This window comes from Eretmochelys imbricata, chromosome 9 (assembly GCF_965152235.1).
Source record: "Eretmochelys imbricata isolate rEreImb1 chromosome 9, rEreImb1.hap1, whole genome shotgun sequence".
Taxonomy (NCBI): domain Eukaryota; kingdom Metazoa; phylum Chordata; order Testudines; family Cheloniidae; genus Eretmochelys; species Eretmochelys imbricata.
This window is the reverse complement of record NC_135580.1, coordinates 61,650,324-61,674,730: the sequence shown is the minus strand read 5'-3', so window position 1 is coordinate 61,674,730 and position 24,407 is coordinate 61,650,324. Positions and strand designations below refer to the sequence as shown.

The window sequence follows — 24,407 nt, the reverse complement described above, 5'->3', positions numbered from 1 at the left end:
GCACTTTGCCTCCTGAACACACACGCACACAGAACTTTGTGATATGCTAACTCTCCAGCAGACTTTAACAAACAAGAATTTTACAGACGACCCTTTAAATAACTCTACATGTTCTGTACGTTCTTGCTAATCACTGGCAAGGCGAGGCAGGAATTCAGCGGAATGTATCCTCAGGCCTTGTCTACATTGGCAGAAATCAGAATGTAATTCCCTGGGGCAGCAATAGTGAGAGTACTTATGTAGACAGGGCTCCTACATGTTTAGCACTATCTGGTCTAGCTCTGCTATATGGCAGTGAAACATCTGGACAGTTTATACTAGTGCCTCCCACCTGGGGAGCTGCACTGATATGAATTAGAAGGCTGATAACTTTGAATGGAGAAGTCCCCTCAGAGATTTATGTTTCCCAAGATGTCCCCACTCTTTCCTGGGTGACCAAGTCTCTCTTTTTGTGGTGGACAAGATGCCCAGTTTGGTATGTATTAAAAGTGAGGGTGGAGCTTCGGCTGCCCTGGGTCTGCTTATTCTCAATATGCAGATTTAGGAATGAGACGTGGCTGTACAGATGCGAGGAAACCTGATCACTTGCCAGCATGCAGGTTTGGCTGGTCAGTAGGGAGCGAGGATGTTTCTCTGTAGATGTATCACTGTCTGTGCTTCTAGGAGAAAAGAGAAACTGCTGGTGACCTTTCAAACCACTCTGACCTTCAGAGCAAGTTTCTGAAAGGCTATCAGGAGTGGCTCCAAGCAGTGGGCTGTCTCCTTCCACTGGGCAGGCCCAATCAGATGGCACAGCTCGTACGGGGCACTGGCAAAGCTTGCTGCTACCCCTTACTGGCTAGCCTGCTTGACTGCTTTGATCTTTGCTGTTGTGGTGCTAGTCAGCACCTTTTGGAGCACTGAACTTTCCCACTCCATCCCACCACGGTCCAGGGGTCGGGTTCACCCACCAAGCACCTCCCCCCTTTAACCAGCAGGGTGGCAGCGATGACTTCAGACAAATGCACCTAAAGACATACGCACACACAAACACAGAGCCCGATGTGCGCATGCAGTGCTGACGTGTGTGTGCACACACTGACAGGCAGACACAGGCCTAGGCAAACACACAGGCCCCGCTGCATGCACACTGCAAGGAGAATAGCTTGTATGGGCGCTCAGACTTTATATAAAACACAAACGTATTTCAAATGGATTTCATCTCGATGAGCTATACTTGTTTCTGCCAATATATAGATTTCAGATGACAAGCTGTTTGACCTAGAGACCAGTTCCAAAATAGACCCTTTCCTGTTTGCAAGAGGAATCAGAGCATTTGTCTGGTTTTTAGAATAACAGAGAAGAAACTGTAGATGACTAAATTTATCTTAAATATGAATGTATTTTCATTTTGCTGATGAATTAATTTATTGTTCAGCGACTGGTTCTGTTGCTAGGGTTTTTCCTGTTAGCTATTTTTATAAATGTTTGTATATTGAACTTTCACTCGATAAAACCAAAAGTTGTCTCATCTGTCTGAATTTTCAGTATTTCGGGAGGGTCAGAGACCAACAGTCTCTGTGATAAGCAACCACCGGATATTTTTTAGATAGCCGGCTAAGTTGGACTTTCCCAATTGATGCTCGCTAATGCTGTCCTAATTCAAACCTGACTAGACCAGCTCACATGGTGTCAAAGTGGGCCTTGCTTCCGGTTTGTCTGAAGACCAGAATGGGAGGTGCAGCAAGTGGAATTCAAACACCAGAAGAACCAAGGGAAGTCCAAGAAGCATTGCCTTTCCAGTCAACAAGCTCCCTGAAGGCAGGCTAACCATGATTGGCCTCCTTGGCGGGGAGAACTTAAGTCTAAAAACGAATCCTTGTAATTGGCTCTGAAGTTGTGGTTTCGACATTAGATAATTTGGTTTCAGTATTAAGAGGTTGAACCAGCTTTAAGTTATAGATTTGATTGACACTGATGAAATTCTTTAGTTGGAATTTATAACCGAGTGGACAGCCACCTCTCAGATTCTTTTGTCGAATTCATAAGGATTGATTGTTTTTGTTATTAGTGTGATGATTTAACTAATTTGATGCTTGCACACCAATCCAATATAGAGACTAACTTGTTTGGGTTGTTGATTTGATCATGATTTGATAGCTGCTTTATTTTTAAGTTAATTTAATATTTATTAATAATAGTTTAGGTTCGGTGATACATTTTCTTGGTCTGATTTTAGTTTAAGCGTTTTAATAAAGTGTATAAAATTGATACTGTCACATTTCTTTCAGTAAGCCACATGGGTTGAGAATCTTTGAGACCCAGGGTGGATAGCAGCCCAGCAACCTAAAAATACCTGAGCTAAATGGCCTATGAGTCTTACAACGCATAGACACAAGCAAACACAGGCACTGGTGCATGGGTAAATGGGAAGAGCTGGGTAATTATAGGCCTGTCAGCCTGATAGCGATCCCAGGCAAGATAACGGAGCGGCTGATGTGGGACTTGATTAATAAAGAATTCAAGGAGGGTAATATAATTAATGCCAATCAACATGGATTTATGGAAAATAGATCCTGTCAAACTAACCTGATATCTTTTTTTGATGAAAATTACAAATGTGGTTGGTAAAGGTAATAGTTAATATACTTAGACTTCTGTAAGGGATTTGATTTGGTACCACATGACATTTTGATTAAAAAACTAAAACAATATCAAATTAACTCGACACAAATTAAATGGATAAAACCTAGCTAACTGATAGGTCTCACACTGTAATTGTAAACTAGGAATCGTCATCGAGCGGGTGTGTTACAGGTAGGGTCCTGCCGAGATCAGTTCCTGGCCCTACGCTATTTAACATTGTTATTAATGCTCTGGAAGATAACATAAAATCATCCCTGATCAAATGTCCAGATGGCACAAAGATTGGGGTGGGTGATAAATAACGAAGAGGACAGGTCGCTGACACAGAGTGATCTGGATCACTTAGTAAGATGGGCAGAAGCAAACAATGTGTGTTCTAATACAGCTAAATGTAAGTTTATCTATCTAGGAACAAAGATTGTAGGTCATCTCTACGTGATGGGGGATTCTAGCCTGGGAAGCAGTGACTCTGAAAAAGATTTGGGGGGTTGTGGTGCATAATCAGCTGAACATGAGCTCCTACTGCTACGCTATGGCCAAAAGAGCAAATTTGATCCTAGGATGCATAAACAGGGGAATCCTGAGTAGGAGTGGAGAGGTTATTTTACCTCCTATTTGACAATGGTGCGACCACTGCTGGAACCCTGTGTCCAGTTCTGGTATTGACAATTCAAGATGGATGTTGATAAATTGGACAGGGGTCAGAGAAAGGCCACAAGAATGATTAAGCAAATGTACCTTATGGTAATTGTCTCAAGGAGTTCAATCTATTTAGTTTAACAAAGAGAAGATTAAAGAGTGACTTGATCACAGTCTATAAGTATTTACACAGGGAACAAATATTTAATAATGAGCTGTCCAATCTAGTGCAGAGCGGTACAACACAATCCAATGCCTGGAAGTTGAAGTTAGACAAAGTCAGACTGGAAATAAAGCATACATTTTGAATGGCAAGAGAAATTAAGCATTGAAACAATTTAACAATGGCCATGGTCGATTCTCTATAACTGGCAATTCTTAAATCAAGTTTGGATGCTTTTCTCGGAATGATTTGGGAGAAGTTCTCTGGTCTGTGTTATATAGGAGGTCAGACTAGATGAACACAATGGTCCCTTCTGGCCTTGGGATCTAGAAACCTAGGAATGTCTACACAGAGGCACAGGTGCCCGCACATACACAAATACAGGCACAGGTGCAAACACACAAACACAGTCTACGTACGCTACACAGCCAAACTCACAGCACAAGCATGCTTCACACAGGTGCACACAGACACTGTCAGGTGCACACGTACGCAGGCATAGGCAGACAGTTACAGGTGCATGCGTGGAGGCACAGGCAACATCCAGGAAGGTAGTTTGGAATGGGTTTGTGAAAGGAGTAGGAGAGGGAGAGGGTACCTGAGCCCGGGCTCCAGCCCAAGCTCAGACATCTATACTGCAATTTTATAGGACCGCAGCCCAAGCTCCACAAGCCTGAGTCAGGTATTTTAGTGCAGTGTAGACGTACCCGGAGAGGTTGAGAGGAATGAAGTCAGGAGGGCACTGTAGTGCATGCCTCAGAGAGACGACGGGAGCAGAGGTATATTGGTGAGGGAGAGGAAACAGAAGACGGGAGGAATTTTTGTGAGGGGATGAAGAGGGCAGCTTTTAGGGCAGGAAGGAGGGAATGGAGGGGGAATGTGCTGTTTGAGGGAGACAGGAAGCAGTGGGGGTAGGGAATGTTTTGGAGAGAAGGAGGGACCTGGGGGACAAAAGACTGGGAATTCAGAGGGAGGAGACAGAAGGGGCTGTTGGGGAGGAGGGAGAGAGTGAGGGAGGCAGGAAAGAACAGAAGGAATAATTCGCAAAATTGTTGCTGACGTGCATTTGCTGCCATTTTGCAAAAAGCTCGGTTTCTGCAAAGCTAATGGCCCAGGCACCCCGGCACCACCACTTCGAATTCTTTCTTGACAAGGACTTACAGAGTGGTGTTGAACTTCCTGCGTAAGAGATAGTCAATGACATCAGGCTCTCTCTGAAACAGCCTCCTTAGGATGTCATGCTGCACCTCTGGAGACACCTGCAAGAGTCACAGAGACCGGTAAATATGGCACCTGCTCCTCTCAGAGGAAAAACAAGCAGAAACAACTAAGCCAAACACACCAGGGTTTGATGCAAGGCCTAAAGACTTGTGCTGTTTACCCACAAACACAATGCACTGACTTTAAATGGATATATTACTTCACACTTTTCCTAGCGAGTCTGAGCAGAGTTGGGCACAAGGCTGCATTGTCAGACTGGGAGATTACTCTGCAGGGATTCCTAGCCAATGGGTAAAGTGTCCGGTAAAGAACTGATCACTGAACTAGTAGGACTGACCAGTGTGGTCCCGGAGCACCATGGGTCCAAACTAATTCTACTGTTGTGGTTGCACTTTCCAGCACATTTTCCTGAAGCCATGGCTTCTGGGAGATTTCGAAAGGCCTTCTTGTTGCCCGTTTGGAATTGTGGGAGAAGATGTCAAACTCCCATAAGTCCATAGGATACTCCCATAAGGCCCTAACAATAGGTATAATTTCCCAGTCTTTGTCTCAAAATAAAGGCCAGGAAGATGGCTCAACTTGCATGCCTTGTCACCCAGAGAGATTTCTGCTGGGGCTTCGAAAGTTGTCGCCAGGTATATGTGGTTCTGCAGCATGGTGGCGGAGGAGGTTGCTGCAGGACTTGTGGAGAGCCAGAGCATGAGACCAGCAGTGAAGGGAGTTATTGTTGCAACACCACCCCCACGCCTCCCCATGGAGCAGTTTATTTTGTACGGCACTCCAGGATGGTAGTCACTGAGTGGAGCTCTGCTTAGGGATCTGCCCCTTGACCACAACTGGAGGGACTGAGCTGTGGAAGCTAGCTTCCCCAGACAGGTCCTCCTGGGTGCTACTGTCATGGAAATTTGCATTTAGAGTTGGATGGAGGCTAGTAAATTCAGATCGAATTCAGCAAATAGTTTTGGGCAGTAAAACAATGGAAAACATTTTTTAAAAAGTCAAACATTTCAGTTCAGCCATTTTGAAATGAAACGTTTGGACTTACAATGTCAAAATGACATTTTGTTTAGAAATTTAACGAATTTATTTTGTAAAAACAAAAACCTGAAGAAAAAATTGTTAGCGGTCAAACAAAATAGTTTTGTTTAAACTGAAATGATTTTTTTCCCCAGTTTTCTCATTTCAGTGAGAGAAACCAAAAATAAATGCAGGTTTTGTTTGAACCAAACTGAAATATTTTCAGGATTGTTTGGTTTGGCCTCCTAAGCCAAAAAAAATATCAATTTGCTCAGCTCTAGTTGCATGGCATTACATAGAAGTAGCACAAAATCATGACATCAAGGGAGGCCAATAAAAATCTTGGAGGGGTTTAAATAACTGGGCTTCCCAATCTGTATTGCACTAGAGACTGAACTCATGTGCCCTTTCTGTGCCTGCAAAGAGACAAGACCAGGAGTACATGATGAAGATGGGTACTATGTAGTGACACAGGCCTCAATGAATCATCACAGCAGGTTCCTGAACGTGTACATAGAGTACGAAACAAAGTGCATGAGACTAGAATTATTAAAAATGGGCTGAGACTGGAACTGTTTTCCCACAGCACAACATTAATGGGTTCTTCATCGCTGCTTCCGCCATGGCCCATGAAGCCATCCCCAGATTACGTACCTTGTGGCGCTGCAGATTCACTTATATGCACAGCTGGTGTGGGATGCTCAGTCAAGTGGAGACAGCTGAGCTGTAACAGTTCAGGGACTCATGTGGTGATTGATACATCTTCCTATTGCATCATATGTGTTAAAACAAAGGTGAGTTGGAGTCAGGGGCCAACCACACTTGATGCAGTTGATGTGCAGCAAAAAGACAAGCCATGTCCCCTAAGACTTATTTCTAACTGGCAGAGCCTGCGTTTGGCATGCAGCCCAATTAGAAACACTGTGTGCACTCGGGAACTGGGAATGGAGCATACTGATCACTGAGGTACGGGCACAAGTTACCTCCAGTTGCTATTACAGCTCATTGCTTGTTCTGTTGTTGCTGGGTTTTTTCTTATGTATTAGATGCAACCTTTTTTACATTTCCCCCTTGATTTGATGTTAAGGGGAGGAAACAGATGGGTGGGCTCATACTTTTACTATGTAGATACCTTTCCCCTGCCCAGCCTGGGCATGTTCCTGCATACCATGTTTCATCGTCTAGTCAGTGGCCGGCCTTTAGGTTGAACTGACCTTGGTTGTGCTTGGATTATTTTCTTTGGCATCCTTTCATTTGTTTGTCTTCTGCAATGTCCTCACCCTCATAATCTTGTCAATTGTAGCCAGTCCCATACCTTGATTTCACTTCCTACTCTCCTTCTAACTTCTTCATTTGTCTTAAAATTGTTCCACTTTACACCTGCCATCTTTCAGAGAACGCATCTCGACTGCCTCCAGCTTTCTGAGGTCTGTTTTATTTAATGAAGCTCCTTTCAGACCAGTGAGTAACCCTGTTAGCACACTAGGTTGATACATTTTTACTTTGGCACTCAACAGAATGTTTTCATCAATCCATAAGTTTCATCAATTCAGCACATGTAGCTAAGGCACATTGCCTTTTAACTTCATTCTTGATGGAACCCTCGGCGCAGTGACCAAGCTTCCTCAATACACATAACATTCTGCTGGTTCTGTGACATCACCACTGCTACCTTTCAACACTTTATTATCCCTTTTCCCAGATACAACCACTTCACCTTCTTGGCATTTATTGTACATCCACAAGGACTACAACAATTTTCCAAGGGAGCAAAGAGTATTATCATGAATTCAAATGTGTCTGCCAGTTGTACAATGTCATCTGAATAAGCCAAGGAGCTTAATTCTAGATCAGTGGTTCTCAAGCTTTTGTACTGGTGACCCCTTTCACATAGCAAGCCACTCAGTGCGACCCCCACATCTAAATTAAAAACACTTTTTTATATATTTAACACTATTATAAATGCTGGAGGTGAAGCAAGGTTTGGGGTGGAGGCTGACAGCTCCCCACCCCCCATGTAATAACCTCACAACCCCCTCAGGGGTCCCGACCCCCAGTTTGAGAACCCCTGTCCTAAATCCTCCAGTGTCACACCCTCCAACTCATCTAACATTCTTACTGTGCAGTTAAAGAACACGATAAAAAGCAGTGGTGAATCCTTGCCCCCTTGTTTTACACCAAACTTTGACTTGAACCAGCTTCTTAATTCTTACAGCACTACAGGACTCTTTATACTTAACGTTTATAATTGCAATTATCTTATCTGGAACCCCATATGAATTTGCTACTTTCCATAATGCTTCCCTCCAAACCAAGTCAAATGCCTTCATATGATTGCTGTCCTCTTCACACAGAGAGATATGTTCTGAATAGACTTTATTATACAAACCCAAACACATAGGGCTGCATGTTTTGGAGATGCCAGTTGTTTTCCCTGTCTATGTGCAGAAGTGGAATGCCTTTGGAATAGGTGTGAGTAAGCTAGAGAGCAGGAAACAGTTCTGCATGTATTATTGACCTGCATCACTGGGCGGGTGATACAAGCACATTTGCAGAAGCTAGTTGCTACAAGAGTTGTGTTGTCGTCTCCTTTTGAGCCTTTAGGTAGTTTCCGCTGACCCTGTCTGTCCTCATGGATCAGCTCTTTCTTGTTCCTGAAATAGTCCATTGTAAGCTCTTTCTTTGTGCCTGAACCTGTCCCGTCTTTCAAAAGCAGTCCTGGTTTTCTCACTGCAGAGCCTGGAAATGATCTTCGCCGATTTTCGTAGTTTTCGAAGAATTTAAGTCCAGAAAGGACCATTGGATCATCTAGTCTGCCTTCCTATATATCACAGGCCATCAAATTTCACCCAAATGTGAGAGATGCCCAGGTGATCCCAGTAGGCGATTCGCACCCCATATTGCAAAGGAAGGTGGGAAAAAAACCAAGGTCCCTGTCTCTTTGACCTGGGGGGAAATTTCTTCCCAAATAGAAACCTGGCCATCAGTTTGACGCTGCGCATGCGAGCAAGGCACACCAGCCAAACACTTAGAAAGAGAATTCTCTGTACCACCCTGTCTGGTGTTCCATCTGCAGCTGTGGAGAATGTTTGATGCTTTAGAGGAAGGTAAAAAACCCAAATCCCAGAACAGATCTGGCCAATTGTGCAGGAGGGAGGGGTGTATGGAGAGAAATTCTGGGATGATTCTCTGGCCTGTGCCTGCAGGAGCTCAGACTAATGACCATAAGGGTCCCTTCTGGCCTATCTGTGAATGAGGATAGTGCAGGTCCCTCTCCCAGGGAGCTGGCACTGCTTGGCAGGGCAGTGCAATGGGGCTGAACCCTTGGCTCTGCCACTCCTCTCCCCCATCCAGGTGACTTGCTCTCAAGAAGCTGGCAAGAGGCGAGCAGTTCCTGGTCACAGGGCCTGCTCTGTGATTGGCCTTTGCATGGGCTGCAGAAGCTGAGAGGGGAGGGGAAAGAGGGAGAGGGTTCCTTGCACGACCTTCTGCCCTGCATTCCCCTGCCAGAGCCAATCACGATGTGACCCAGAATGAATCTCTACCACACAACTCATATCAACACAAGGAACAAATCAGGTCTCTGCAGGCCAGTTACAAAGCTTCTTACTAAGAAGGCAGGCTGTGGCTGCTGCCCCACTCCACTGCCATGACAGGGAGACTGCAAAGAGGAGGGGAAGATTTGGAAATGTGTTCACTGTAAATGCCTCCTTCCCTACCATGAACAAGGCTTCATAGTTCTCAATTAAACTCTGGAGCACAAGGATGATAGAAGCGCTGTTTTCCATTTCCATGGCCTGGGCACTGGGGTCTCTCTCCAGAAGCTTCTCTCTTTGCAGGAGGTTGGGGCCAAAAATTGTAGCCAAATTTGAGGCTGTCATTTTATTTCCAGGAATCTAACAACCAAACACAGAAATTAGTGTCAGATACCAACCCAGTAACACAACTCGCTCCAGGTGCTCTCCCTTGCCCCATGGCTGAGGCGAAAGGAAAACTGCTGAGTACCACTTCCCAGGAGAAGAACCGGGCTGCTTCATGGCGCAGTGAGACTCTCCTTCTCCACCCTAGTCTCCACTACCCTGTGAGCAAAGACTCTATCTGCCATTGTGCTTCCACTAGATCAGCAAGCAGGCCCAGGAGAATTTTTTGAGCTGGCTTGCAGTGTCTGAAAGCTCCTTCCCTCCCACCTTCTATAAGCATCAGTCCAACCTTTGTACCTGTCCCCCATGATGGGCTCAGTTGCACAGCTCAAATAATAAAGTAACAAATAACATTTCCATAGCCCATTCCATCCCACGACACTCTACAGACTATATACAAGAACAACTTCACCTGCCATTTCTGAGGTGGAACATGACAGTTGTTAAACAATACACAAGAACAGTATAGAACAGTTCAGGGCAGGGACGTAGACAATGTCATATAACATGCATTATGCTCAGTTGTAGCTGCACAAACAATTTAAGGATGCTGCAAGTAATTCATCTTGCCTACAGCCTCTAAATGGAAAATTACCTAGGATACCAGGGATACTTTCCCAGTTCTTGCATGGGATCTTTAAATGACCACAAATGCTCAGGACTTCAGTTGTGTATCTCATCTGGCACAAAGCACCTCCTGCAGCTACCTCAATGCTGTGCTGACAAGTGGCTCTGTGCTGACGCAGCAGGAAGGGTGCTCCTGCCTAGTCAACACCACCAAATGCTACTTTGGGTAGGTTTTTCTGGGAATTCTTAACCCAACCTCATTTAGCTTTCTAGATCTGCCAGGCTCATAGCACAAGGTGGTATGGCTGGAGGTACACTGAGGAGCTGGGATGGCTCAGGTTGTTTTCAGTATGAGGGAGTCCAGATTTCCATGTTTAGCTTAGAACTATCCCTGAAACTGGCTGTTTTCAAACCTCCTAGTCCTTCAGCAATGTGAACAGGACTCATGCAGAAGGACTGCAGAGTTCTGGGTGCAGAATAATTAACCAGAGTATATTATATATTACATAACAGAGTATATTGACATATATTGCCACCCAGTATATAGTGCAGGAAACCAGAGGCATCGTAGTACAAGAGTAATGCCTTTTGAGGTCATGGCATAATGTGCTAAGGATGCAGCTTACATGGGATCCAATCACAACACAAAGCCACTACTCAGAAAACATGGGAAATCCTTTTAGAACACTGTACTCTGATGCTGCAAAAACTGGAAAAGTAAGGAGGCACAGATCACTGGCAAGCAACTGCCATTGTCCTTCCTATGTCACCACCCCTACAGAAGATACATATCAGTGCAAAGCCTTATGGGTGCATGAGCATCTGAAGCCAGTACCTCTGGTCTCTCTGGACCTGTGGAATCCTGGGCATGCTGTGCCACCTTGTTCAGGAACTGCAATAGCTGGTACAGGGTGTCACTGTTACAGGGAGGCAGGAGGTACACCAGCAGCTGCAGCATGGAGAGCTGGGCCATGCATTCCATGACTATTCAGAGAAAAATGAGCAATTCAAGTTAGACCAGCAACTGACAAGACAGCCTGAATGTTCCAGACATTTCACTCTCACGTCAGATTTCCTAAGCAGACAAACAAGCAGCATATCCGTTGTTTACCAATTTGGTAACAGGAACCCAGGCTTTCCCATAGACAGGTGATCCCATAACTGCCCCCTACAGGTTTTCTTGCAGCTTCCTGTTAGGGACAGGAGACTGGGCTGGATCCAGTCTGTCAATTTCTCTCTTCTTCTCTGCCTAAGAAAGCAGTCTGGGGGTGAGAATCCTGAAGTTCTGAGGACCCTGTTCTCATCAGGACGATTCCTACAACACTGATTGTTAAAACTCACAGGAAGGGACAGCCGTAAGATAACTGAAAACTCATACTGACAGTGTAGTCCCTTATTGCCTCCACTAAGATTAATATGAACTGTACCATATTGTGAGCTCCCCTTTCCCCTCCACACAGCTTCAGTATCTGTGCCAGTAACAAGCATTTTTAACACCAGAAATAACCTGTCTCTCCAACTTCCCACCCATCCCTTCTATACGCCCACTTCAGCTGTGCTCCAGCCACCTCATGGCCAAGCAGCCATAGCTCCTAACGTTCTGATTGATCAAGTGGGCTCATTTAAACAATCTGCATTTTAATACAGTCAAATTTCAGGCCATACAGCTAGGCACAATGTAGGTCACATGTACAGGAGGAGGGACTGTGTCCTGGAAAGTGGCGACTCTGAAAATGACTTGGGGATCATGGTGGAGAACCAACTCACCATGAGCTCCAGTGCAATGCATTGGCTAAGAGGGCTAGTGTGAATCTTAGCTTTATAAACATGGGTGTGTCAAACAGGAGTAGCTCTATATGCAGCACTGGTGAGACCAATTCTGGATACTGGGTCCAGTTCTGGTATCCACCCTTCAGAGAGGATGTTGAAAAATTGGAAAGGGTTCAGAAAAGGACCACAAAAAAGATTTGAGATCTGGACAAGCCTCATAGCAAAAAACTAAAGAACCTCAATCTGTTTGGCTTATCATAGCAAAAAGTCCAGAGGCAACTTGATCATTGTCTATAAATAGTTACAATGAGAGAAGATTTCTAACAGAAGAGAGCTCTTCAAGCTAGCAGACAAAGGCAGATCCAACAGCTGGAAGCTGAAACTAGATAAATTCAGGCGAGATAAATTATTTTAACAGTTATGGCAATTAACCACTGGAACAACTTCCCTAGGGATGTGGTGTATTCTCCATCCCTTGGAGTCTTTAAATAAAGATTCATTGTCTCCTTCTAAAAAATATACTCTAGCTCAACTACCAGATATGGGCTTGATGTAGGAATCACTGGATGAATTGATTTGGCCTATGTTATGCAGGAAGTCAGACTAGATGATTGCGATGGTCCCTTTGGGCCTAAAATGTATGCATTGATGATGTCAGTGACGTTACTTACATGCTTAAAGTTACGCATATGGTTAAAATTGTTCCTTTCTTTTTTGTTCTCTCAGCGACGCATTGTTTTGCCTTTTGCAGCTTTTTTGGTCAATAATTTTTTTCTTTTCCAGCCTTTCATCCATGCCTGCGATGGTGTCTGCCTGCTCATTCCAGCCAGCTGCTGGCCTGGTGACTCAGTCTGCTTATTCTTCTACAACACTTCAAAGATTTTTAATGATGGCTTGAATTTCACCTTTTATAGACCTTAGCTCCAATAAGTGTCTTTTGCATCTTCTTTGATTTACAGGCTGTTTACTCAGGGCTAAACTCAATACTGGAGAAGACAGATACATCTTCTTGCTGCTTATTTTATCTGACATTTAAGAAGAACCTGTTGCCTTCTTTTGCCTTTTTTTCCCCTCCTCTTTTTTAAGAGGAAACATTATGCCTTATGCTGTTCTGTTGCACTTCTGATCTGGAGATCAATACTCCTCTGTTCCATTTATTCTTGAATGTAACATCTTTGTAAATAACATAGCAAGACGGGAGAAACTGCTCTCTGTCTCTTTACAGGGCTGCCCAGTGTCACAGGATACTCATGCCTCTCCAGATCTGTCATTTACCACAGAAAATGCCATGTTTTTTTGAGCGACAGTCATCTTTTCTTCCTCCTGCTCCTTCCCAGGAGCTCTGGGGAAGGTGTACTGAGCTGCAAACCCAAAGACTATGAGTTTTAGTCTCTGCTGTGCCACTGATTGTTAGGATTTCTGTGCATTTCACAATCCTCATTAATCAAGGCTTCATGCCCCTACCTTCATTGTGCAGTTATGCATTTTACATTTATTCAATAATCTGATCTTACTGAAAATCGTCTAAACCAAAAAGATTAAAAAGCTAACAAGATATTAAGATACAGAAGGGATGAGACAGTGAGTAATAAGCAGAATATTAGAATGCCTCTATATAGGGTGGCCTCATCTGGATATTGCATGCACTATCGGGTCAGCCTATGTCCAAAAGAAGCTTGCAGAATTAAGATCAAGTGTCTTCAAAAATTCTCAGTTGAAGAGAGGCTGAAAAGATTTGGATTATTACCTTAGAAAGGAAACAAATCAAAGGGTGCATGAGAAAAGTATATAAAATAGTGACTGGTCTAGATACAGCAGGTTAGGAAATTTGCCTGTGTCACAAAACCAGACCAAGAGGACACTAATGAAAATGAAGGATGGAAAATTAAAAACCACTAAAAGGACAGACTTTTTCACACATGTGATTAAACTGCAGAACTTGCTACCACCGGAAGTCACTGAAGCCAAAATTTAACATGATTTTAAAAGGATTGAATATTTATATGGACAACAAGAATATCAAGAGTTGGCATAATTAACGTCAACGAGTTTTGGAATGAAAATTAAACCTCATGCTTCAGAGTTTACACCAATCTCTTACTATTAGGGATCAAAATGAGAGTTCAATGGGGCAGATTATCTCATATCTGCCTACTCTAGGGTCCTTACACCTTCCTCTGTAGCAGCAGGTGGTTGGCCTCTGTCAGAGACAGGATACTGGACAAGATGGATCCTAGGTCTGATCCAGTCAGGCAGTACCTATGTTGCTAAAGTAGGTAAGTTTCTAGCCTTTGTGGCTGCAAAGAAAACCTGGAAAATGTGACCTGAATGTAGCCAAAAGGCTCAGAGACCAGAAGGAAAAGAAAAACCAATAGTCAGTAATGTTGAGAAATCTCCTGATTTTTAAGCCAATCTCGTGATTTTTGAGTGCTTGGGGTTGGTGATTCAGTGGAGCTGCAGGTGTCAGAGTCTGTCCAAATGGGCCCAGTATAGTCAGAGGGCCTTTATCGCCCCAATAGCTAGGGCCCTATCTAATTCATGGTCCACTTTGGTCAATTTCACAGCCACAGGATTTTAAAAATCATAAATTTCATGATTTCAGCTATTTAAATCTGAAATTTCACGGTGTTGTAACTGTAGGGGTCCTGACCCATAAAGGAGTTGTAGGGGCTGCAAGGTTATTGTAGGTGGGGGGTTGCGGTACTGCCACGCTTACTTCTGCGCTTCTGCTGGCGGTGACGCTGCCTTCAGAGCTGGGCAGCTGGAGAGCGGCGGCTGCTGGCCGGGAGCCCAGCTCTGAAGGCAGAGCCGTCGCCAGCAGAAGCGCAGAAGTAAGGGTGGCCTGGTGTGGTATTGCCGCCCGTACTTCTGCATGGCTGCCTGCAGAGCTGGGCCCTCAGTCAGCAGCCGCCGCTCTCCAGCCCCCCAGCTCTGAAGGCAGCAGCGCAGGAGTCTAGTATTGCCCCCCTTACCTCTGCGCTGCTGCTGGCTGCGCTGCCTTCAGAGCTGGGCACCCGGCCAACAGCCACCACTCTCCGGCCACCCAGATGTAAGGGTGACAATACTGCGACCCCCCTAAAATAATCTTCTGACCTCCCCCTGCAACTCCTTTTTGGGTCAGGACCCCCAATCTGAGAAACGCTGGTCTCTCCCCTGTGAAATCTATATAGTATAGGGTAAAAGCACACAAAAGACTAGATTTCATGGGGGGAGACCAGATTTCACAATCCGTGACGTGTTTTTCATGGCTGTGAATTTGGTAGGGCCCTACCAATAGCCCAAATCACATAGCTAAAGAAGGAGTCATTGCTCCACACGCTGATAACTGCAACAAAGGTTGTCTGTGGCAGGGCGGTATGGAGAAGGGACAGGATCATCCATGCTCCTGCTAAGGGTATGTCTACCTTTGCACTGGGCGGTGTGATTCCCAGCTTGCATAGACGTACCCCCGCTAGTTCTGCTCAAGGTAGCAACTAAAAATAGTGTATCCACGGCGGCATGGGCAGTCGCTAGGGCTAGCCACCCTGCGTACAATCACACCTGACCACCTGGGTATGTACTTGGGCAGCTAGCCCAAGTTGTTGCCCGTCCCACCCCAACACTGTGAACGTATCCCATATCCAAGCTCCATGTATATGTACCCTGAGTCTTCAGCTTCTATCTGCAGGGGAGTTAGCAATGATTTCCCCCCTTTTTGCTTCCTCAGTTGGAGCATATCCTCATACCGGGGCTAGTTTTACTGGCCAAGAACTTAACAAGATTATATCCCAAATACAGGGGAAAGAGGCACTTCTTTTACCACTGTAGGGAACCCCACTAAGCAGGGTCATAAGGTCATGATGTCACCAGATACCCCCTTATATGATTGTTGTGCTAATGTGCTGCCATTATAGACCCTGGTTGAATTTACACCAAAGAAACACCTGAGCAGCCAAATAGGTGTTAGGGGTAGGGGGGAAGTACTGAAACCAACAATCCCACCCACCCTCCCACACTTTGGAAACCATACAGGAGTCCTGGAGCTGGAAGCATCGCTGCAGCTGTCTGAGCCAGGCCCCACACCATCACAGAAGCAGGCCCCCGGGGTACAGGCTCCTGACATCTGTTACCACCCCCTCTAGACACATGTAGAGGGTCTCTCTCCCATGTGGAAGCCCCTGTGTACTCCCAGAAGGTCATGGCAGCTTTATTAGTGAGGCAGCCTGGAGAATCCCATCCCATGGAGCAAGGAATCTAGAAGCCCCAGCTGAAGTTCCCAGGGGCTTTTAGTGCTTCTAGGTTCTCCACTCCATGGCAGGGAGCCTGGAAGTGCTGGGGGCCCGAGTACAAGATAGGGAGTCCTGCAGCCAGATGCCTGGAAGCCTTGGCAACCCTGGGAGCTCAAGCTGGGACTCTCAGGACTTCTAGGTTCCCTGCTCCATGGCAGGGGACTCTTCAGGCTGCCCCCCACTCCAAGGGGTCTTAGGTGGTCCGCAACTCCCTAGGGGCAGACCAGGGCATCTCCCAGAGTTGTGGCAACCAGATGCTGAATTTTGTTTGGAATCATTTAAATGAAACATTTTGGGTTTTTCAGAACATATCTTCCAGGAATTTCTGTTCCCCAGGAAACGTAGAAATTTCTAGTTTTTGTTCTAATTTGGAACAAAAGCCATTTTGAAATGTAGAATTTCCCACGGAATGGAAATTCTGAGTTCTACCAGCTCAAATCAACATTCCCTTTACCTCAGCTCTCTCTGGGGCACACATTGCAGACAACCTGCCCCCTATAACAGGGAACCATGATCCCTATTTCCCTACAAACACACACCCCAGTTCTGGGCACCTGCCCTATTGCTCCTCTCCCATTGCTCTGCATGGGACTGAAGCATCCGGCTGGCAGGGCACAGCAACTGGGCATCTGGGGGTAGAAGTACTCGCACACTGATTCTCAGCTCATACTGTCACCCCGCCCTGCAGGTGAAGGATGCTGTGCACTGATCAGAGCCTTTCCTCACCTTTAGTGCTGCACACAGCCTACTGCTGCGGCTACCGCAGCAAAATGGTTTTGCTTACTGCTCTGGTGACATTTCGCTCCAAGTTCAGTCATTCTTTCTTCCCTGGAAGGTTATAACCTGGCTGCAGTTACTGTCAGCCGCGTGTCTCTGGTTGCTGGGGCATTCCTCCAGCTCTGCTGCTGCACACGTACCTTCACTTCAAGCCGTCCACATGGGGGCATGACTCTTGCGCCTCCTAAAGCCTCGCCATTCAATTTTGGCAGTACAAGACATTGCCTTCTTCACACCGAGGATGCTCCCCAAGCCCTTCTCCCAGCCCCCAGCACAGGATGGGGACTAGGCCAATGTCAGGGTGTGACCACAGTGCTCTGTGCTACTAGTACTCTCTGCTTCCTAGAGCCCGGAAGCAGGCCACAGGAAGCAAAGTGGTAACTACAGCAGACCTGAGGCTCCTCTAAATTACACTGGGAGTCAGGCAGGGGCTGCGGAATATGGTGTCTAAAAGTCTCCCTGTGACTGTAAGAACCTCCCTCTGCCAGAAGGCAAGGGACTCCCTGCAGCTGGCCTGACCTGCTCAGTGTACCCCAATTCACTACTGCTATAACCTGTTTCTAAAATACCATCTACATCATGCCAACAAGTCTCTAAAAGGTGTCATGTAACATGACATTGGAAAACTAATCACTTCCGGATCATTAATGTTCTTGTGGGATGTATGTATGGTCAACCCACAACAGATTACACAGCTGTGCTGCAATTAATGACTCAAATGTGTTTAAAGCAGGCAGGTCACCTGTTGATAAACAGGTTCTTTCCAGACCAAGGAATGGGGGTCCTGCTTGTATGTTTCAGAGTAGCAGCCGTGTTAGTCTGAATCCGCAAAAAGAAAAGGAGGACTTGTGGCACCTTAGAGACTAACAAATATATTTGAGCATAAGCTTTCATGAGCTACAGCTCACTTCATCGGATGCATGCAGTGGAAAATACAGTGGGGAGATTTATATACAGAGAGAACATGAAACAATGGGTGTTAACATACACACTGTAACAAGAGTGATCAGGTAAGGTGAGCTAGCTATTATGCTTGTATGTGTCTCCCATGGAAATTGAGCAAGGTGGGACAAAAGACAAAGGAAAGCACATGTTCATTTCAGGCAAACAAAGCCAACAGGAGAGCAAGTGAAAGAAAGGCATCACTTAAGGAACTCAGTGGGGGATTGGGACTGCACCCCCAAGAAGCCTGCCTGCCTCTGGAAGCAGGATCAATGAACTTGGAGAAAGAGACTTCTCAAAGGTTTATTGGGCTCTACCGAGAGAGGCAGAGAACGCTTATGTTATCCTCCACCCGAGGAAACAAGGAAAACCAGCACTCTGGGCAGCCTAAGAACCACTCAGCCATGGCTGAAAAGGGAAGACTGGTGAGGAAACCACCTGGAACAAAGACTGTAGCTTGCTATGCTGGGACTGAGCAATTAGAAAGCGTATTTTTACTTCTGTTTGTTTGTAAGTCTTTTGATCTTTATCCCCCATACTTGATCTCACTTAAATCCACTCTCTTTTTAATTGAATAAATGTTTGACTTCTTACAAAGACAAGCCAGTGCTTTGATTGAACTGAAGTGACAGACATGATAACAAGCTCCTGTTTCTGTCTCATCAAAGGAGCAGCAAACCTAATTACTTCCAGGAGAGGCCTGGACACTGCAGGGAGACTCTCTGGGGGAAATCTGAGAGTGGGGGATGTTGCAGTCACTCTGCAAACAGGAAGTGGGCAGAGGCAGTGTGACCTGTATGCATGTACACTAGCTGTTGGTATCCAAGCTGTGAGCTACTGCAGCATAGCGTTTAAAGCAGCCAGAATTGCAGGACAGGGTGACAACGTCATTGCTCTGGGTTGGACCCAAAAACATCACACCCCCTTTCTATTCATATGCTCCCTGCCTCAAGTGCAGGGACAAATTGAGAATCAAGCCCTGTGTCCTCTTAAATGCTTCTCTATTTGTACCTGTGTTTCTGCACTCCTGAATTCACCCATGCACTGCTTTCTCAGGCAACTCATCTCAGATCACATTATCCTGGTCTAGAGCCAGCTCCCCAGTTCCTGCACAGCCCCACAGTGCTGGAGTAAAGTTCACAAAGGTTTCTCCAGATAATCGTTATCTGCTGCTGAAATGGGATGTGCTTTGGGGGTGTAATGAAATGTCCTGGAAGCATCATTACTGTTTCCTTGACACAACTGAACGAGAGGTCTGAAAGCTTTTCTCCAGGCTTCCTGCACTTTCTGCAATGCAGCAGTTGTCAGATATAGCTCACAGGCTATCAGCCAATGGGAAGAGGTTTTTGGTAACTCGTTTTCCTGGCAACATTGCTACAGTAGGACATGGAGGAAGGGGATTGGAAAAGCCCCACCTCCCCACATTCATCACTTTCATCAATATCATGCAGGTAACATCCGTACTGTATGTTTACTGCACAAAAATGCTTGGTTCCTTCAGCCATCAAAAGAGTCATGTTCATTTACCTTGCAGCCAGCACGTTACAGTTGAGATTTCCAAAGTCAGAGAGGGAAGGTGGCTGCCAAAGCCCCATTACTTCTAATGGGAAGTGGTCACCCAAATACCGTAGGTAGCTGCTGACATCTCTTTAGCTTATTCTACAGGACACCAGCAGATGTCAAGAAGCCACTGTAAGATTGCAGATCTGGTTGTGTACAAGCTGTATAGAGAGGGACTCTCACCTCCCTGCTTATAGAATCATAGAATCATAGAATATCAGAGTTGGAAGGGACCTCTGGAGGTCATCTAGTCCAACCCCCTGCCCAGAGCAGGACCAATCCCCAACTAAATCATCCCAGCCAGGGCTTTGTCAAGCCTGACCTTAAAAACTTCTAAGGAAGGGGATTCCACCACCTCCCTAGGTAACGCATTCCAGTGTTTCACCACCCTCCTAGTGAAAAAGTTTTTCCTAATATCCAACCTAAATCTCCCCCACTGCAACTTGAGACCATCACTCCTTGTCCTGGCATCTGCTATCACTGAGAATAGTCTAGATCCATCCTCTTTGGATCCACCTTTCAGGTAGTTAAAAGCAGCTATCAAATCCCCCCCTCATTCTTCTCTTCCCTAGACTAAACAATCCCAGTTCCCTCAGCCTTTCCTCATAAGTCATGTGTTCCAGACCCCTAATAATTTTTGTTGCCCTTCGCTGGACTCTCTCCAATTTCTCCACATCCTTCTTGTAGTGTGGGGCCCAAAACTGGACACAGTACTCCAGATGAGGCCTCACCAATGTCGAATAGAGGGGAACGATCACATCCCTCAATCTGCTGGCAATGCCCCTACTTACGCACCCCAAAATGCCATTGGCCTTCTTGGCTTCTCGAGGAGGTGTCTCTGCTTGGGTGCCCCCAAATTAAAATGATCTTTAGAAATGTCATACCACACTGCAAAACCATGTCTAATTTCCCACGCCTTGGTCGCATACAGCACCAGTGAATAACAGGGGGTGCTGCTAGTCAGCATTGAGGTGCATTGGCAAAGCCATATGGGAGTGGGAGGGCTGGAATGGCAGGATGGGGAAGGGCATGGGGGTTCCAGGACTAAAATAACATGTTCTGGGGAGAGCTGTGGCTGTGAACTGAGGTGCCAGTGACAGAGCTGTGTGCGGGAATTTGCACAAGTGCTGTCTGAATTACAGGTGCACATGACATTATTTGTCAAGTTATGGAGTTTAAAGCCAGAAGGGACCATGAGATTGTCTAACCCAGTAGTTCTCAAGCTATTTACCATTGTGGGCCGCATATGCAGCTCTCTGTGTTATGTGGACCACATTCACACAATGTATACGCTACCTGAGTATGGCCCTGAGGCTGTCACATGGGCTGCCGCTGTGTGCTGATTGGGCCACAAGTGGCCCATGGGCGATGGGTTGAGAACCACTGATCTAGTCTGACCTGCTCCAGCTTCTCCTGTTTTGAGCCCAGTAACTAGCCCATCACTTTAATAAGCACTACACTGCTTTACAGATTTGTTCTTTACAAAAGAAAAATTCAAGTGCAGCCCTTTGTCCCCAGGCGAGTGAAGTGGGTCCTGGGGTGCTGGGATTCTGGCTACTTACAGGCTGTACTGACAAAGGCTGAGTAGAGTTCCCTGGGAATCAGGGAATCAGGCATGTCCCGGAAAAACTCTTTGAGCAGAGCTGCCACATCGTGGACGCAATGACTATCATCCAAGAAAACATCAAATCCCTGGTCGAATTCTTCCCGCAGCTTAAATAATGTGAAAAAGAAGAAAAAGGCAAGCAGCAATGAGTCACTCCTCCATCTAGCAGTCTGGGGCCCATCCCCTTGAAGGCTGGGGCACGCTTTTCCCACTGAAGTGAAGGGGAGTGGAGTGTGTTCAGCTCACAGAACGATTAATAGATTTTAAGGTAAGAAGGGACCTTTATGATCATCTAGTTTGACTTCCTGCATAATTCAGGCCACAGCTGCTAGTTGGACTAGAGAATACTTTTTGGAAAGACACCCATTGTGATTTGAAGATGACAAGTGATGGAGAATCAACCACATCTCTACGGAAATTGCTCCAGTGGTTAATTACCCCATTTAAAAATGGGCACTTTTTTCTAGTCTGAATCTAATTGGCTCAATTGAATCTTGATCTGCTTTTGTCTACTATTATTAAAGAGCCCTTTGCTGTTAGAATCTTCTCCCCATGCAGATACTTCTACACTAAGATCAAGTCAGCTTTTAACCTTCTCTTTGATACACTAAATAGATTGATCATTTTAAGTCGCTTGCTCTAAGGCAGGTTATCCAGCCAGCAAATTATTTCTGGCTCTTTTCAGAACCCTTTCCAATTTTTTCAATGTCTTTTTTTTAAACTGTGGATACAAGAACCAGGTGGTATGTCAGTGATGATCTTACAGATGCCACATACAGAGGTAAAATCACCTCCCTGCTTCTAGTTGACATTGACTTGCTTATATATCCAAGGATCACGTTCAGCCTCTTAAGCACAAAATTGCACTGGGAAATCATGTTCAGCTGATTATCCACCAAGACCACCAAGTCCTTTCTGAGACACTGCTTTCCAGGATGTAAGCCCCCATTCTGTAAGTATGATGCACGTTCTTTGGCACTAAATGTATGACCTTGCATTTGGCTGTATTAAAACACATATTGTTCAAATGAGCCCAGTTTACCAAGCCATCCAGATCAGTCTGTACAACTGCCCTGTACCCATTTTTACCACTCCACCAATTTCTGTGTCACCTGCTAAATTTATCAGCAACGATTTTATGTTTTCTTCCAGATCACTGATAAAGATATTAAATAGTATCAGGCAGAGAACAGATCCTTGCAGGACCCCACTAGTAACACCCCCACTGAATGCTGATTCCCATTTACAATTACTTTCAGAGATCAGTTAACCAGTTTTTAACCTACTTAACATGGGCTGCAATGATTTTGTAGGGTACTGGGGTTTTTTTAAAACATAATTTGTGGGGCACTAAGTTAAATGCCTTACTGAAGTCTAAGTATATTGTGTGAACGCAGTTTCCCTTATCAACCAAATTTGCCATCTCATCAAAGCACAATGTCAAGTTCACTTGACAAGATCTATTTTCACAGAATCATGTTGATTGCTAAAATGACAATGCTACCATTCTTTAATTCTTTACTGGTGGCATCCTGTCTCAGCCATTCCACTGGGTTGCCCAGGCTAACCAGCTGATAGTTGTACTGGGGTCCCCAATATTCCAAGATTTGTTAATTATCAACATTATGGCTCAAACAACTCCCCAGCCAATTATTTTAAAACTCTTAGGTAAGATATCTGATTCTGCAGATTTAAAAATGTTTATGTTCAGTAGTAGCTGTTTAACCTCCTGTTTAGTTAATGTTGGAATAGAAAATATTTGTATGTATCTGACTATAAATACAGAACAGAAATATCTATTGAATACTTCCTTTTCCGCATCATTATTGACAATCTTACCTTCCCTATGTATAACATTACTAGGATTTCTTTTTTTCCCCGGAAGTATTTAAAGAATTCCTTTTTAATTGTCATTTATTCTACTGGCCAGACATTTTTCACTTGTGATAGTCGGGGGTGGGGGGGTCTATGTAGCAAAGGCAGAACAAATTCTAATGGCTTGAAGTTGAAGCTAGACAAATTCACAGTAAGGAACATACTTTTAATAATGAAGATAATTAACCTCTGAAACATCTTATGCAGGGATCTGGTGGCTGCGCTATCACTTGAAATCTGTAAGGGTTGGATGTCTTTCTAAAAGATAGGCTCTACCTCAACTAACAGCTATAGGCTTGATGCAGGAATCACTGGGTAAAATTCTCTGGGCTGTGTTATGCAGAAAGTCAGGCTACATGATCAGAGTGGTCCCTTCTAGCCTTAATATCTAGGAATCAGTTCCAATACAATAAAGCGAGAGGTGGGCAAACATAGTAGGGGTGATGTCTTTGGCCCCAATACATCACCTTTGGGCCACATATCAGAAGAAAGACTAGCTGGGGTTCACCTGGCATAGGGGAATTGCCAGCTGGCATGGAGCCAGCTATACCAACCCTTCACAGTCCCACCCAGAGTGGAGGCATGGCCACAGCACATTGCAATCCAGTTGTGACCAGCCAAAGTAAGTTAGAGTAGCTCCAAGGCAGTTCTAAGTTATGGCAAGAGCCAAATCAGCCTCCAGTTGCCTCCAGGATAGTTCAGCTGGACCCAAGGATCTAGGCCTGTATTTCCCTATGAGTCCTTGTCTCTGGTTTCCTAGGTCCAGCCTCTGCACTGTGTTTTCTGCTCCTGCAGGACTATGTCAATGTAATTTTAGACTCAGGAATACCAAGCCCTACTTTATTTATTCTCTACCCCTCACATATACTCTGGCTTCCTTCTCCTCAGCTTTCCGATCTTCTCAAGTGTCTAAGCTTTAGTCTCGTCTCCTCCCTTCATTGTCTTGTACTCATCCCTCCTTCGCTGGGCCATACACCCCTTTCTTCCTCTCTCCTTCCCAAGCTCTCGTCCTTACCCCATTCTCTCTCCCCCCACTCCTCAGCTCCATTCTCTCTTCCTTCTCAACATAGTTCTCCTGGGCACAGGGCACAGAGACTGCAGGGGCAGCTGCCCTGCACACACAGGAGACAGACTCACTTCAGTCTCTTGCTCTGTTTCCTATATTGTGTTTTCTTTTCTCTCCTTGCCTGCCTCTTCCCAACTGCCTCCCAGCAATGCTCTCTGTACAGCACCATCCCTACTGATTTTTAACTTGACTGTGTGACATAGAAGAGATACAATACAACCGGCTCAGAGAAGCATGTTCTAGCACTGGCAGATCCTTCAGGGGGATTCCTGATCCTGCCACACTGGGAGATCATTTTTTTGCTGTGCATACACGCCAGAATAAATTGTGTTACAGAACATGGGGCTCACAGCCCTGGATGCAGCCACATTTAAATCTGGTTCTTATTGTA

At 45.3% G+C, this 24,407-nt stretch overlaps 1 protein-coding gene across 1 annotated transcript in view; it reads right to left on the bottom strand.

The window, feature by feature from the left end:
* Nucleotides 1-4,584: 4,584 nt before the first annotated feature.
* ARHGAP36 (Rho GTPase activating protein 36) overlaps nt 4,585-24,407 on the bottom strand; it is a 32,155-nt gene continuing 12,332 nt past the window's right edge. The window contains exons 6-9 of the mRNA XM_077825548.1: nt 21,032-21,182; nt 10,988-11,136; nt 9,385-9,561; nt 4,585-4,686 (exon numbers count right to left, since the gene is read on the bottom strand). Of these exons, the coding sequence (XP_077681674.1) occupies nt 4,585-4,686; nt 9,385-9,561; nt 10,988-11,136; nt 21,032-21,182 (579 nt within the window). The remainder of the gene's footprint in view (nt 4,687-9,384; nt 9,562-10,987; nt 11,137-21,031; nt 21,183-24,407) is intronic.